Genomic DNA, 14,335 nt, shown 5'->3' with positions numbered 1-14,335 from the left:
ACTTTACCTTTTGCAGGAACAGGAACTGTCGTACAAATGTCTCAGCAAGAACAACTTTGACCATGGCAAGTGTGAGCTGTATTATGCAAACTACAACAATTGCAAAGAGTTTTGGGTAAGTTAACCCCCTTGGAAGTAAGTGGAATGGCTTTACCACAATCCCCGTTAAATTTTCAAATGCAGAACAAAATCCGTGCTGATCGACGAGCGAAAGGAATCGTTCCTTACCTTCCTGATGTAGCCGACCGGGACAGCATAAAAGCGGAATTCATGAAAACCAAACCAACTTTATAAGAGTGACCCACAGTCAGGCGGTTGTGATGAAGGTGTTCGGTTCTGTTTTTACTGTTAGTTTGTAGAAAATAGAGGATACAATTACACTCCCGGTAAATACACACTATTTTAGTACGGCGACACGAAACGTTGTGACATTTGCTTTTATTTGTAGAAAGTTGGTAAGAAGAAAACATCGTTCCTGCATTTGTATGGCTTTAATTGTGGACAAATGTGTGCTTCTATTTCGATAGGTTACACAAGCAAATGTGTGAAAAGTGTTTTCAAAATGTCTTACAGGACAACACCAGGACCAGACTGCAATTTCATAATGATGGGAAATTTTTTAAAATAACCGACAGCTTTCGTGCGCCTTCTCGAACGATTGGTACGCCACCTGGGTCATTGTTTACTTCGTCGGCTACTGTTGTAAACAAACAGCTGTCAGACACAACGAACCCCATCGCGCATTTACAAAGTTGTAACGAGCATTTAACAGCTCGATCGATGTGTTTTACTAATTGTATTAAGTGTAAAACATGGGAAAAAGCGGTTCGCAAAGGGTCTGCGTGCTGTGCCAAAACCGAGCCTCAGTAACGGACGACCAGACGGATGATGCATTCGAGCGCATCACGTACCACAAGTTTCCGGCCAACCAGCAACGTCTTGACCAGTGGCTCGAACTGTGCGGCCTTCCGAAAGGTAGCATCCCGCCGCTATCGTATAAATTCGTTTGCAGCACTCACTTCGAACCGGAATGCTTTGAGCGTGATCTGCGAGCGGAATTGCTGTACGGGACGAAGCGGATGACGCTGAGAAAGGACGCACTGCCGACGATTCGCTACCCAAAGGAGCAGCAGTTAAAGCGAAAGCTGACGACTGCTGATGAGTCGAGCGATGAGGATGAGATTCAAAAGCGTAAGGTGGAAGTTGATAAGCTGCTGAACGGCGAAACACCCGTGACTGAGACGATTGTGAATCCTTTTCGAAAGCGTACCGTTGAGAATTCGGCATCCCCACCGTCCGAGGTAAAATCGTACCTGACTCAATCGGAAATGGTACAACGGATTAAAGATTTGGAGCAAGAAACGACAGACCAGCGAATACAAATTACGCATTTGCAACGGACCATCAATGTGAAGACGGAGAAGATTAATTTGGCCAAAGCGGAAATGGTAAATGCCGCCATTTCGCTGCAAGAGTTGAAAGATCACGAAAATCGTCATGTTAAAGATCGTGTTACGGAAATCTTATCCGATCGGTTTGGAGAAGGACAGCTCGCAACAATTATGGCTGGTCCGGTAGATGGGTCGGAAGCAACTTTACTGCAAGTGCTTTGGACTGAAACGGAACTAGTGCAAGCGCTTAAGCTACGATGCATCAGCAAAGAAGCGTACGAATTCGTACGTCAACAGATGCGCTATCCACTGCCGGAAGTTACGAAAATTGAAAGATGGATTCATGGCGTCTATCTAGAAACGGGTCACAATGCAACAGCGCTCAGTATCTTGCAAATCTACGCATCAACTCTAAAAGACGTCGAACGCATCTGCACACTGAATATACTTCACATCAACACACCCGTCCGCTACCACTACGATAGCAAACGTGATCAAATGTTAGGACCGAATGCTCAACTAAGTTACCTTACCGTGCAAGGTTTGTTCTCGGCGTGGCAACAAATCGTTCAGATCGATATTGATCTAAACGTTAGCAGAGAAATGATGGAAAAAATGCTCACCGATCTACATCACATCGGCTACAAGGTGGTTGCCATAACGACGGACTGTGATAATGGTGTTGGTAATATTTGGCGCACCTTGAACGTAAGCATAGAGCAACACTACATCCAACATCCGGTAACGGGCCATTCCGTGTACGTGTACGCTTGTCCGGAACGAACGTTGGTCGCGATTCACCGGGTACTGGTCGAGGATGGGTTTGTAATGCACGAAAACAATTTGACAATTAGCAGTGCTACCTTGATGCCATTCATGTTTCGGCAGGACATTCAAGGCGGTGAAATCTATCAACGATATCTTACCATAGAGGTAGGAACACGTGTTGCAGTGGCGCTCATCTAAAAACAAGGACACCTTCAAATTAAGGAATTCTTCTTTGCCTACACTACCGGACCGTCCCTCCTCTATACTACGGTCCCAAATTTATGAAGCTTTAAATCTAAACTACCTCTTTAGATGGTCAAACAAGGTGTCCCATTTTAGATGAAGCAACTGTATTTGAGTTAAAAAAAATTAAGAATATGTGTCATTTAACACATAATGACACATAATGAATATGTGTCATTAAGAATTTAACGTCCTCTTTTCCTTCCAGATTCTCCAAGATATGGCGCACAGTTCGGATCTTTCACGTGAGTTTATATCTTCCACCACAACGAACACGTTACGTCTGCTCTCCAGCAACGAAAGCGAAGGAAGCGATCTTCTGTCCACGTTGACTACACTGTTCGATCTTTTTACCGACTGGTACGAGCTATGCACAACAACCAACTATTCCGACGATAGCTCAGCGCTTAAGCAGCAACAGATCACCAAACTACCGTACGGTGTGTGCGAAGATGAGCAAAACATTGTGCTGGATGGAATGTTCGATGTGATGGAAACCATCCGTTGTGCCGATCCGAGTTATGACTTCCTACCGCCCGCTATTCTCATGTCCATCAACTCGATGCGCAAACTGCTCGCCGATTTAAGGGCCGCCTATCCCGGCCAGATCGAAGGACTACAGATGCTCAGGATGAGCACAATTCCGATGAAGGAAACGATGCTGAAATTTCGAGATATATTTTGTCAGGATTCAAAAGCCCCTTCAGTAAATGACATTCTTATCCATCTCTGCACGGCGGTTGCCTCTGTAGGACAGGATTCACATGCTACAAACATCCTTTTAAAGATGGGAGGATTTTCGGGTGAATGGTCCCTTAAAAGTCTTCGTCTGGAAGATGATCCACCCGACACAGAAGTAGGCGGCGTGTCCGATCAGAATGCTTGTGATTTTCTTACACATTTAGCAGTGGTTCGATTGGGACAAAAGTACGATTATCTTGGCGAACGAACGATCAGTATCGAGCGAAATAATCAACAGTATGGAATTAAACCACCCGATGGGGATATATTTTCCTGCGTTACACCCTCCGCACTGTGGACGGAACAAGCGAAAAGGCTCGAATCGTACCTAAGGAACGCGATTCAAGAGAAAAAGACTGAATTGGCTAAAGGACTGATCGAGTTCATTATCGATCGTCATCCCCGAATGGGACGTGATTTAGTGGAGTTGTACGTAAGGAAACGGATTGCCATTAAGGTGCAAACACTTAATTCTAAGATAGAAGATGGAAATGCACAAACTTCAATCAGCTAAATAAATCATTTTAGCAATGACTCGTTCTTTTTATTCTTTTACAGTCTATCGGAACAACAGACGTTTTTTTATTGCTTTAGACACGTGGTTGGAATGGGAAGGCCCTGAGAAACACGCGCTACATTTACGCCGTTCTGTTCAGGAATATTTGAAAGTTTTCCGTCACCAGATAATCGTCACCGAAGATTATAACGAGATTCACCTCAAATTCTAAAAAAAGAACATTAATTTAAATAGAAACAGCCAACACCATCCAAGAAGCAATTTTGACTTACCGACTTTAAAATTCTTCGTTATAAGCGTCGGACATGTGAACAGCCTTGGCAGTGTCATGTAGATCGGTATCGCCACCTTCGGACAGACGTTCCCGTCTGCAATCTGGATGTTCTGAATTTCGGTAGCGTCGCGCGAATAACCCTCGGCACAGCCGCACGTTTCTACTCGCACCAGCTGTATTTCGATCGACTTTATCGCCACCTCCGTATGGTGCACCGTTACGCTTCCGGTGAACGGTTTCGTCACGCAGCAATCCGTCGAATCGAGCGTACCGGAAATCAAAAACCTTGGAATAGATATGCGTTCCTTGGCAGTTTTTTGCAACGTATCGGGACTGATCGAGAATTGAACCTCCTTCGGTGGATGCTCCACCATTGGCCGGTATTGGATGATGAATTGTTGCGTTTTTTGGACACTTTTTGCTAGAAAGCTTCGTTTTATGTCACACCGCAACATGTACGTTATGTTCACGAACACACCATGATAAGTTTCGTACAGTGTTTTTGGTTCTTTCGGACAGACGAGAGGAAATTCGAACGGAAATAGGCTCGCACCGATTGGTAGCTTCCCGGACGGTGCCAGGTCGGTATGCTGGTTGAGCAGGGTGATCGGTTTGACACTGTTGTACAGTGCTTCGAAGATGCCAACATTCTTGTTACTGATTTGAAGATTTACCGAACCTTCCAGGACGAGCGTGATGCCGTCGTGCTTCGTTTCTGATCCGCACACGATATGCACAACTCCCGACACGGTTTCCTGTGGTTGATAATAAAGCAGCCGGATGTTATCAAGTCTCGCATTGAAGGCGCATACATACCCCTTCATAGTAAACTTTGTTCGCTCGGCGAAGCTTTATTTCTACAGTAATTGACATCGTGTTTGCACCTACGCAGCAATTCGTAATGAGGCTACGAACAAGATAATTTTTCCTAACGCCCAAATCTCATGTCCTCTCTGCACTGATAAGAGTTCCAACAAAAATTTGTCCACAAAAAATGCACAAATAAAAACATTCTCACTGACAGATCACCACCGGTTCGGTCAAAATTCAGACAGATAAGGTGTGCCGTTTTGTTTACATTTTATAACCCAGATTGTTGCCTGTACTATGGGCTGATAATCCCTGCATTTTATTTGAAATCATTTTTTTCTATTCACTCGATGCTACCTTTAGGTTTGGATTCCATTCCTCGAGCATGGCCACGGTCAGCTTCCACAGGATATCCCTTTCAGGGTCGTCTACCAGCAGCAGCTTCAAGCTTGGTAAACGATATAAACAATTTAATCCCCGATATGTTACAGCCGTACCGCGCAGATTAAGCTTCTCCAGCGAGGGTAACGTATTGCCGGAGATCCGGTCGAGGTACCAGTCGTTGAATAGTGTCACATTTTCGAACGACAAATGTTTCAAACGTAGCAACTTTTGTATGTTTTCCATTCCTTCGTAAAACAGTGTCATTCCATCGCAGCGCACCTCTTCCAGCACCATGCCGGGCACGTGATGGCGCGGCAGATCATACTCATCATCTTCGTCCTTCTGTATCCATTCCGTGCTACCACGAAATCTAAAAAGAAATGGAATAATTAGCGTTCTTTCCTAGTGTTACACAACACCCTGTCAACAAGCGCTTACCTCACAGAACCGCCCCGATGCACAATAAAGTGTGCTGTCGCAATATCATCCCCCAGCGTAGCATGCCGTTCAGGGATAAACTTTTGCAGGTGTGCTTCTACGGTAGTGCGTCGCTTTCTCCACCATTCCAAAATCGATGACGGGGAGAGATCGATAGGTTGCTGCATCTTTTCCACCAGCTCGGAATTACGATTCTCGGAAGCGAACAGTTTGAACGCACTGTAGAAGCTGTCCGGTCGTTCGGAGTATGGAGTGCGCCACCGGAGACGCTGCTTATCATCCTCGATTTGTTTTTCTATCTCCGGATCCAGGTCCGGCTTCGGACCGATTGGTTTTATATCGGTCGAGGGGTCCCGGTGTATGCTGGCACGACTAATCGCCGCTGGTAGCCGGATACTGTGTTTGACTAGCTTGTACATTGTTTTGCACGATTATTCTGTTTCAGATAAACTATTCACTAATTCAATACGGCCGCACGAAACGCGGCGTGTGCTTGTGTGCCGTAGAATCGTTTGTTTACGTTTTTTAGCGAATCGAACTCAGGCGGTAAACGCGTGAATCAGCGTTTTGACAGTTCTTGTTCCGAAATTACAGTTTGACAGCTGCACAGTGCGTTTGCCGTGCGTCATCGAACGCATCGTTTTCGGGAGCTTCTTTCCTGTAGTGAAAACACTAAAATTTATTATATTTCAAGCGAAAAAAAAAATCATGAGTGATGCCGAACAGAGCGAAGATGGACAAGTGATGAGCGGTGTCGAGCTAAGCCCTTCCGACGATGAGGAAACGACCGATTCACTAGACATCAAACCACCGCAAGCAAGCAGCGCTTACTATGGTATGAGCAAACGCAAGGATAAGAAAGGTAAGGACCGGCGACACGCCAAGGATCAACAGCAGCAGCAGCACCTTCGGCATCACATGATGTCGGAACCGCGTGAAAGTGACCGCGACCGGCAGCGTGGTGAGCGGCGCGGTGACCGAGGAAGCAACCGGATGGAACGCGAGCAATACTACCGCGAACGGGACCATCACGCGCAAAGTGGCCGTGAACAGCAGCACCAGCAGCATCGTCATTCCGGTGGTCAGAGTTCTTCCTCACGCACTGGAGGTAGTAGCGGAAGGGATCGAAGCGGAAGTGCCCGGGATGGAAGCAATCGTGAGAAGCATCACTCGTCACGGTACGAAATGAATCCATTCTATGGAGAAATGCGTGAAACGTACCACAGCAAACGTGAACGTGATCGGGACCGGGAACGGGAGCACCGTGCCGAACGGGGAACCGATCGGGAACGGGACCGCGAACGCGAATACAGCGAAAAACAGCGCCGGGTGGAGGAAAAAGCAACCGATCCGGAGAAAATCATGGAAGATTTACGTACCCGCCTGCTGCACAAAAAGAATCGCCGGGATTCCAAGCGTACCGAGGGCCGAGATCGGGAACACCGTGAGATGCATCAGGAAGCCACCGAAATGCGCAATACGGAAGAGACGACGGAATATTACGCGGAGAAGCGTGAACATCGCCGGCGAGAACAGCGAGATCAGCACCGTAGGCATCGGGAAGCGGAAGAAGAAGGGAACGAGATGAGAGAACGAGAACGTGGTACACGGCATCACAGTGGAGGGGAGCGTAGACGGGCTACCGCTGAAGTCGTTGAAATCCTCGAAAGTCCCGATCATCAGCACTATCAAGGTCATCAGCAACAACAGCAAAGCCAACCGCCGAATGTGCCTCGTACGGCGGAAGAGAAAGAACAGGAAGAACGGCGAGCGAAGCTTTTAGAAGCTGATCGGGAAATGCTACGAAGAAAGGAACTTGCACGGGAAGAGCTGGAAGCGCGACGTTTGCGAAAGGAAGAGCAACGTGGCAGAGGAGGCGAATTGGAATCACACTCTGAAGAATCGGATGACGAGGAGGATGAGGAGGAAGAGGAGGAGGAGGATGATGATGGAGAGATGGAAGAGGAAGAGGAGCGGTACGAGGACGATGATGTTGAGATGATACCGGAAGACGAACGGCGGACGAGCGGTAAAAGAGGTACGAAGCGAAGAGGTGAACGAGGAGCACGTGAGCGTGCTCCGCGGCACAGAAACCGGCGCGGATCATCCCATTCTCTAACGAGTTCATCACACGGCGGTTCTATTGATTCTGAAGGTCGTGTGGAAGATGATGAACATCCTCCAGAAAGTCCACTGTCCGTGGGCGATCTTGCGAAATCCGATCATCGACGTTCGGATTCTTATCATACACATTCGGGATCGGATTCAGCATCTCGGAGTCGTTCCCGAAGTCCTCGAAGAAATCCCCGACGAAGGGATAGCCGCAGCTCAAGAAGTAGCCGTAGTAGCCATTCGAGAGAGCAGGATACAAAAAAACATTTCACATCCGGTGGAGGGGACGATAATGATAACAACGATGAAGGGAAACCAGCCGGGGAAGGAAAACCGACAGCAGAAGTTCCGCCAGAGGTTGAAGTAAAGGATACGCTTCCTCCATACTTTCCCGGTATTCAAGGTTGCCGATCGGTGGAAGAATTCCTGTGCCTCAATCGCATCGAGGAAGGCACATACGGTGTGGTTTATCGAGCGAAGGACAAACGCACCGAGGAGATTGTCGCACTGAAGCGATTGAAAATGGAGAAGGAAAAGGAAGGCTTTCCGATAACATCCCTTAGAGAAATTAACACCCTCTTAAAGGGACAACATCCCAACATTGTGACCGTGCGCGAAATCGTGGTTGGAAGCAACATGGACAAAATTTTCATCGTAATGGATTACGTCGAGCACGATCTGAAATCGCTCATGGAAACGATGAAGCACAAGAAGCAGGTATTCCTGCCCGGCGAGGTGAAGTGTCTCACCCAGCAACTTCTTCGTGCTGTGGCCCATCTGCACGACAACTGGATCCTGCACCGAGATCTTAAAACGTCCAATTTGCTCCTATCCCACAAAGGAATCCTTAAGGTGGGTGATTTCGGACTTGCACGCGAATACGGATCACCACTCAAACCGTACACCTCGATCGTGGTAACGCTCTGGTATCGGGCCCCGGAACTACTGCTCTGCTGTAAAGAATATTCCACTCCGATCGACATCTGGTCGGTGGGATGCATTTTTGCCGAGTTTCTCTCGATGGCGGCCCTATTCCCGGGCAAAACCGAAATCGATCAGCTGAACCGCATCTTCAAGGATCTTGGTACACCGAACGAAAAGATTTGGCCCGGTTATAACGAGCTACCCGCAGTACAGAAGATGACCTTCACCGAATATCCGGTCTCGAACTTGAGGAAGAAATTTTCCCACCTAACAAGCGAGCTTGGCATTTCGCTGCTTCAAGGGCTGCTCACGTTCGATCCCAAGCAGCGGCTTACGGCGGAGGCAGCGCTTCAGCACAACTACTTCAAGGAGCTACCGTTGCCGATCGATCCGGCCATGTTTCCTACGTGGCCGGCAAAGAGTGAGCTTGGATTGAAGAAGGCTCTCGCCTCCAGCCCGAAACCACCGAGCGGTGGTGGAGAGTTCAAGAAGCTGGTAAGCCAATGTCGTCGATTTCTTCTCGTAGTTCATGTACTAATTCATCTTCTTTCTCCTTTGCACCCTCAGGGTGATGATGCAGTGCCAGATAATGCAGGCTTCCATCTCGGCGGGACAACGTACTCCGAAGCACGGCAGTTGGCGATGGGTCCAGGGTTTAGCTTAAAGTTCTGAGGGCACGAGTTGTCAACCGGGTTCGGGTTGAAGTAGAGTTGTAAGACACTACTTCTCATACCGAACACGGTTGACTGTGATTGAGTTCACTGCTATGATAGTGTTATGCTTCCTTCTTTTAAATGGTGCGTCAAATTGGGAATTTTCTTTTTTAAAATGTAGTTTAAGCTGTAGAAATTATTGTAAGCTTTTAAAAAGATATTTCATACACAATAAGATAAGACTTTATAACTTGATGAAGGAGAGCAGAGGATCGTCGCTTAGCCGAGTTATCTTCACGGTGTTTGGACTGTCTGAGTATGACTAATACCTTAAGTAAAAAAAAAAAACTTATTGTAAGCAAATTATTCATTAGTTCGTTTCCATGCACTAGGATATTAAATAAACAGTTTTATAGAAGCAATAAAATTCACCAAAATAGAGCAAATATTGTTTTATATATGAACGTCTTTTTCCAGCAGGTTTTGGTTGAAATCTCGGAGAGGTAGTTGGTTCAACAAAGTCATCCGAACATCCAATAGCTGAAATGCTGTAAATCATGCAGTGCGAATACCCTGACTTAGGTAACAGACTGACCCACTGTAAACTTTAAGCCATAAAAGAGGTTTAAACTCAATAATGACTCAAAGTCTCCATCCGAATATTCTACCTCTACCTCTACCTTTTTTTGGCTTAACGACACGATTGCCTTACTAGACTTGCTGATACCATGTAGTTAGATAGTCAGTCCTTACTATGGGGGAACCACCTCATGTTCGCGCAAAGGTAAATTCTCCAAAAACCCCATGAACAACAATTTACAGCCCATCGCCAGTTGATCCACCTTATTCGCCCGTGTGCTCCTTAAGATTGAGTCAGCGGACCGAACGACATACTGGATGGTGTCGTATGAAGCACGTTCCTCAACATTCACGAACATTGTTCGGAACAATCCAACATACTGTTGCCGGCTTGAACATACTGGATGCAAGCAATCGCCGTTAGTTAACCTTTTTTTCCTGGACTAGCCTGGAGAAATATTTAACTGAGAACCGAATTACCCGACGACGATTTTTCCTAATCCTTCCAACACAGCGGGGCTGGCCTGGCGTCCCCAGCTTCGCCCAGGGCGAACAGATTAAGTATTTAACTGCGGACAGAGTTCGCCAGCGACGATTTCTCCTAATTCATCCGACGGAGAAGGGAGGCATTACGGAAGACAAAGGCGACACTTCCTCGAATGTGAAAGAGATCTTCTAAAAGACTTACGCATACTATGGGCTTGGGCTTGGGCTTATTCGGGTAAGCCCGTTCTCATCAAAACAGTGGCGTAACAAGGCGAAAAATGTCTCTCGGCGGAAGAGGATAGGAATGTTTTCGTATGCCTCACATTTCTGTAGATCTGCAGAAGTAGATTGGTGTATTGTCGAAGAAAACTTTTTTGACAATCTTGTGAGCCTTTTGGACAAAGATAACCCTACCGCGAGGAAACATTTTTTTGGAGGATTACGTCCTTTAGATTACGACGACTTTTTGGCCAGCTGCAATTAAATTGAATCCTTGTAAACGCCCAATTCCCTCAACGATAAGCATCCATCACTGCATGGTCAGGATCAAGTGAACTCAAACCAAGCCGGAAATCGATTGAAGCCTTAAATAAAAGCGCGCGACTCATCTACATTGATCTCGTTTCTTGTACTGGATTAGCAAATCTGACCAGGCCGATACTCCGTGCTCCAATTTCCCATGAAGAAGAGTAATTTTCTCACGCAGATTATGCAATCTGAATGCTTGAAAGTAAAGTAAAAAGCTAACGACGAGGTGTAATAAAATCATCTGATAAAGACCGGCCATGCCCCCATGGCAATGAATAGTCTAAAGGTCACTTTTGAAAACAAAAAAGCAATAACAAAAGCATTGTGCTACATTTTTTATCAGTCCCGCAAGCCATCCTTTGCCAGCCATCACAACCACCATCGTTCTTTGCAAAGGAAGGTGCAACAACCTCACACGATAAGAGAAAACCGGTTTGGTACGATGATTACGTTACCGCCGAATTGAGTCCAGTCCACCCATCCTTTCATGCCTGTACGAATGTGTTCATTTTATCAGTCCCGTTGAGCTTATCTCGTACTCTACAATCTTCGTCACCGGAACAGGTGGTTTGCTTCCGGAAGGTTATCATCGAACCTCTCCCTTCTTTAAGAATTCCGAATAAATGGAGGGACAGACAAATTGATGGAGCGATCATTTCTTTTAGAATCTACAATCTAACACGACTATCATGGCGCAATTTAATTGCTTGTCATAAGGAGCTTTTTAATGAGCAGTTCCTCGGTTCTATTTGTACTTCAATGTCCGTCCTTCTTGATACCGATAGGCTGAGTAGACGAGCACTTAATAATCGAGCTGTTTGGTCATTTGTCTCGAGAGTGCCTTCTGTGGTACGCTAATGACTGGAAGGTGGTGACCCACCCTACACACATAATGCGAAGTGCAGCACGCTTCTGTCGGGCGAGGTTGTTCTGCTGTTTGCATATTCCAATATAGAATGCAAATAAGCGCGCGTGCCACTGGCTTGACACTCTTGTTCGAATCGGATACAAGAGCTAATCGGTCCCTCGAGCAAAGCGCACGGTGGGAACTTCCGGAACACTGTCTCTCTCATTCTTCGGTCAAAAAGCTTATCGTGGTGGGAACATGATTATCAACGAAAACGTGACCAACGACAGGCTGCTCTGCCGGGTTTCTTATCGCGGGTAACAAATTTCACAATCTGACTCGGCAGCCGCTTTCGGGTTTGGCTGATGTTTCTGTGTGTGATTCCATCCCGAATTTCGGAGGTTCTAAAATTGAAACACTCGAAAAGTGAAGCAAATTATTCTACAAAAAAATCAATACTTTATTTCCATTTTTATTGCTCTCAGCTCATGGGTTTCTCATCATATGATATTGGGGGTTGGATATATGTATGTATATGATATTTGTTGTTTATTATCATCTAGACACAAACGGATTTCCTGTCCCTCTTTCTTCACAGCTTTTTTTAAATATTCCCCTCGTGGAGAGTGAGCCTTGCGTTTCAAGTTCAACCTGAATAATTCTTCTTCAATGCCGAGTAGCCCTAGGACGCACACGTATTGTCTGTTATCCGTCCAAAAGATTCTTGTATAAATTTTAGTTGGTATATCTTTTTGCCTTTTTTGATGTATGATCGTTTAACGAACCGAAAGAGACTCTTTCTGGCTAGCCGAGAATGAAAGTCACCCGTCCGTCTTAGTTAACAGCATTGAAGTATTCCTTCGATTTGCTCGGATCGGCCACCATCGTCTTGCTGCCCGGTTTCCAGTTGGCCGGACACACCTCACCGTACGTATCGGTGTACTGGAACGCTTCCACCAGACGAAGCGTCTCGTCCACGCTACGTCCAACCGGCAGATCGTTCACCGTCACCTGCCGCAAGTTGCCCTTGTCGTCGATGATGAACAGCCCACGGAATGGTACGCCCGTCTCCTCCTGCAACACACCGTAGTCACGTGCGATCTTCATCGACTTGTCCGCCAGCAGCGGAATCTGCAGCTCACCCAGTCCACCCTGCTTGCGCGGCGTATTGATCCAGGCAAGATGGGTAAAGTGGCTGTCGGTCGAGCAGGCAATCACTTCGCACTTCTTCGAGCGGAACTCTTCCGCACGGTCCGAGAAGGCGACAATTTCAGTCGGACAGACGAAGGTGAAGTCGAGCGGATAGAAGAACAGCACCACGTACTTGCCCTTGTAGTCGGCGAGGTCGATCTGCTTGAACTGTCCGTTCACGACGGCGGTACCCTGGAAGGCGGGCGCTGGTTTCTGGAGCTCCGGAACTGGCATGATGCTGATGAGGCTTTTAAGATTCTAAACGGAGAGGAGAAGACAAACCACTACTTTAATGAAACAGTAGGTTTTTTTTTCAATTACTTAATGTGTAATTTAACAGTCAAATAAAATGACACAATCGTTTGCGGGAGCGAGACAAACAAAAATGGTAGAAGCAGAGCTCATTCACGTCTAGTTTTCCATGCTTTTTAGTGACCATAGGAACCGGTTATGAGTAATGCTTTGCACGCCGGTAGTTGCGTAATTCCAATGCCTCCTCGGTGTTTTTTTTATTGTTTCCAGCGCAACGCGAAACAACGTGGGAATCATAAGTAGAAAATCGTCACGAAGCAACCATCCCGTTTGCCCTTTGATTGGCACTTTTTCTAGACTAACTTCAGTGATCACGGTACTGCTGCTGCCGAAAAGTACCGTACTTTCACTTTTGTACGGGAACCTTCCACACATCACAAGCCCACCATTAAAAAACGCAGTCAATCATTAAGCTGCCACCGGTGGGAAGAAACGGCGAAAAAAGATGGCGATCCGCGACACGACACGCGGAGATCGATGGGGATGGGGTATGCGTCACCCGCGAGGAAAGTAATGTAAGGGGAAGCTCGAAGCTCAAAAAGATCTCGAAAGGGTTGCGGGGAACTAATCTTCCGTGAGACACAGCCATCCGGCAACGATTACAATTACTTCCTTCCATCGACCATAGTTTTCTAGCAACAACGCCTGTGAGGCGAATTCCGATTACGACGGATTAAGTGGGGCAATGAGTGAGCTGAGAGGAAACTAATGCGGATTGCCGTCACAGGCGTTATCGAGTGTATAGAAAATGCTAGAAGCCCGGGTGAATAGTTGGTTGGCTACAAGCGCGTCAAGCCGGATGGTGGAAATGTGTGAAGCAATTGTCATAGGAACACCGAATGCCAAACCTACTATTGGTTACAGGGGGGCTTGAAACAATAGTCAAAAGGTTTCCCTCTGGAAAATCGATTTGAATTCCGATGGTCCGGCATTCCGAAAGAGCAAGGGGAAAATAGGAAGAACCAATAAAAATGGCTTACTTTGGGATGAAATTTGGCGTGGGTTCCGAAAGAAGCCGTGTTCTATTGCACACACAAATGGCTTCCATTGCGGAAATTCCAATTGAACACCGGGCATACGCAATAATCTAAATTGCTTATTACTGATTCAAGTATTTCATCATCCTTCGCAAACCTC

General features: G+C 46.5%; 8 protein-coding genes across 11 annotated transcripts in view; 4 read left to right on the top strand and 4 right to left on the bottom strand.

Moving 5' to 3' along the window:
* LOC126568633 (coiled-coil-helix-coiled-coil-helix domain-containing protein 7) overlaps positions 1–14,335 on the top strand; it is a 492,112-nt gene that overhangs the window by 125 nt on the left and 477,652 nt on the right. For 2 of the 3 annotated variants that reach the window (XM_050225145.1, XM_050225144.1), the window contains exons 2-3: positions 17–115; positions 184–296. In XM_050225145.1, the coding sequence (XP_050081102.1) occupies positions 17–115; positions 184–294 (210 nt within the window). In that variant the 3' untranslated portion in view covers positions 295–296. Of the gene's footprint in view, positions 1–16; positions 116–183; positions 418–14,335 lie in introns of those variants that run through there. The other variant, XM_050225143.1, reaches the window with a different exon arrangement.
* Positions 1–14,335, bottom strand: part of LOC126568053 (cyclic AMP response element-binding protein A) — a 394,830-nt gene that overhangs the window by 24,449 nt on the left and 356,046 nt on the right. The window lies entirely within an intron of this gene.
* The window catches only part of LOC126568629 (protein anon-73B1), a 793,767-nt gene that overhangs the window by 632,758 nt on the left and 146,674 nt on the right, over positions 1–14,335 (top strand). The gene's annotated exons all lie outside the window — the stretch shown is intronic.
* Positions 813–3,657, top strand: LOC126567623 (uncharacterized). The gene is made up of 2 exons (XM_050223841.1): positions 813–2,324; positions 2,611–3,657. Exons 1-2 carry the CDS (start codon positions 813–815, stop codon positions 3,655–3,657), a joined length of 2,559 nt encoding a protein of 852 aa, XP_050079798.1.
* On the bottom strand, positions 3,741–4,922 carry LOC126568392 (vacuolar protein sorting-associated protein 26C). The gene is made up of 3 exons (XM_050224862.1): positions 4,751–4,922; positions 3,933–4,689; positions 3,741–3,867 (listed from the first exon to the last, which is right to left on the bottom strand). The coding sequence occupies exons 1-3, from the start codon at positions 4,805–4,807 to the stop codon at positions 3,782–3,784; spliced, it is 900 nt and encodes a 299-aa protein (XP_050080819.1). The 5' UTR covers positions 4,808–4,922; the 3' UTR covers positions 3,741–3,781.
* Positions 5,084–5,989, bottom strand: LOC126568724 (distal membrane-arm assembly complex protein 2). Its single transcript, XM_050225241.1, has 2 exons — positions 5,567–5,989; positions 5,084–5,498 (listed from the first exon to the last, which is right to left on the bottom strand). Exons 1-2 carry the CDS (start codon positions 5,983–5,985, stop codon positions 5,084–5,086), a joined length of 834 nt encoding a protein of 277 aa, XP_050081198.1. The 5' UTR covers positions 5,986–5,989.
* On the top strand, positions 6,274–9,332 carry LOC126567847 (cyclin-dependent kinase 11B). The gene is made up of 2 exons (XM_050224166.1): positions 6,274–9,097; positions 9,170–9,332. The coding sequence occupies exons 1-2, from the start codon at positions 6,275–6,277 to the stop codon at positions 9,272–9,274; spliced, it is 2,928 nt and encodes a 975-aa protein (XP_050080123.1). The 5' UTR covers position 6,274; the 3' UTR covers positions 9,275–9,332.
* On the bottom strand, positions 12,527–13,573 carry LOC126567622 (peroxiredoxin 1). Its single transcript, XM_050223840.1, has 2 exons — positions 13,502–13,573; positions 12,527–13,144 (listed from the first exon to the last, which is right to left on the bottom strand). The coding sequence occupies exons 1-2, from the start codon at positions 13,571–13,573 to the stop codon at positions 12,530–12,532; spliced, it is 687 nt and encodes a 228-aa protein (XP_050079797.1). The 3' UTR covers positions 12,527–12,529.

The sequence above is a fragment of the Anopheles maculipalpis genome, chromosome 2RL (genome assembly GCF_943734695.1).
Source record: "Anopheles maculipalpis chromosome 2RL, idAnoMacuDA_375_x, whole genome shotgun sequence".
Lineage (NCBI taxonomy): Eukaryota > Metazoa > Arthropoda > Insecta > Diptera > Culicidae > Anopheles > Anopheles maculipalpis.
This window is presented reverse-complemented; position numbering and strand designations above follow the sequence as displayed.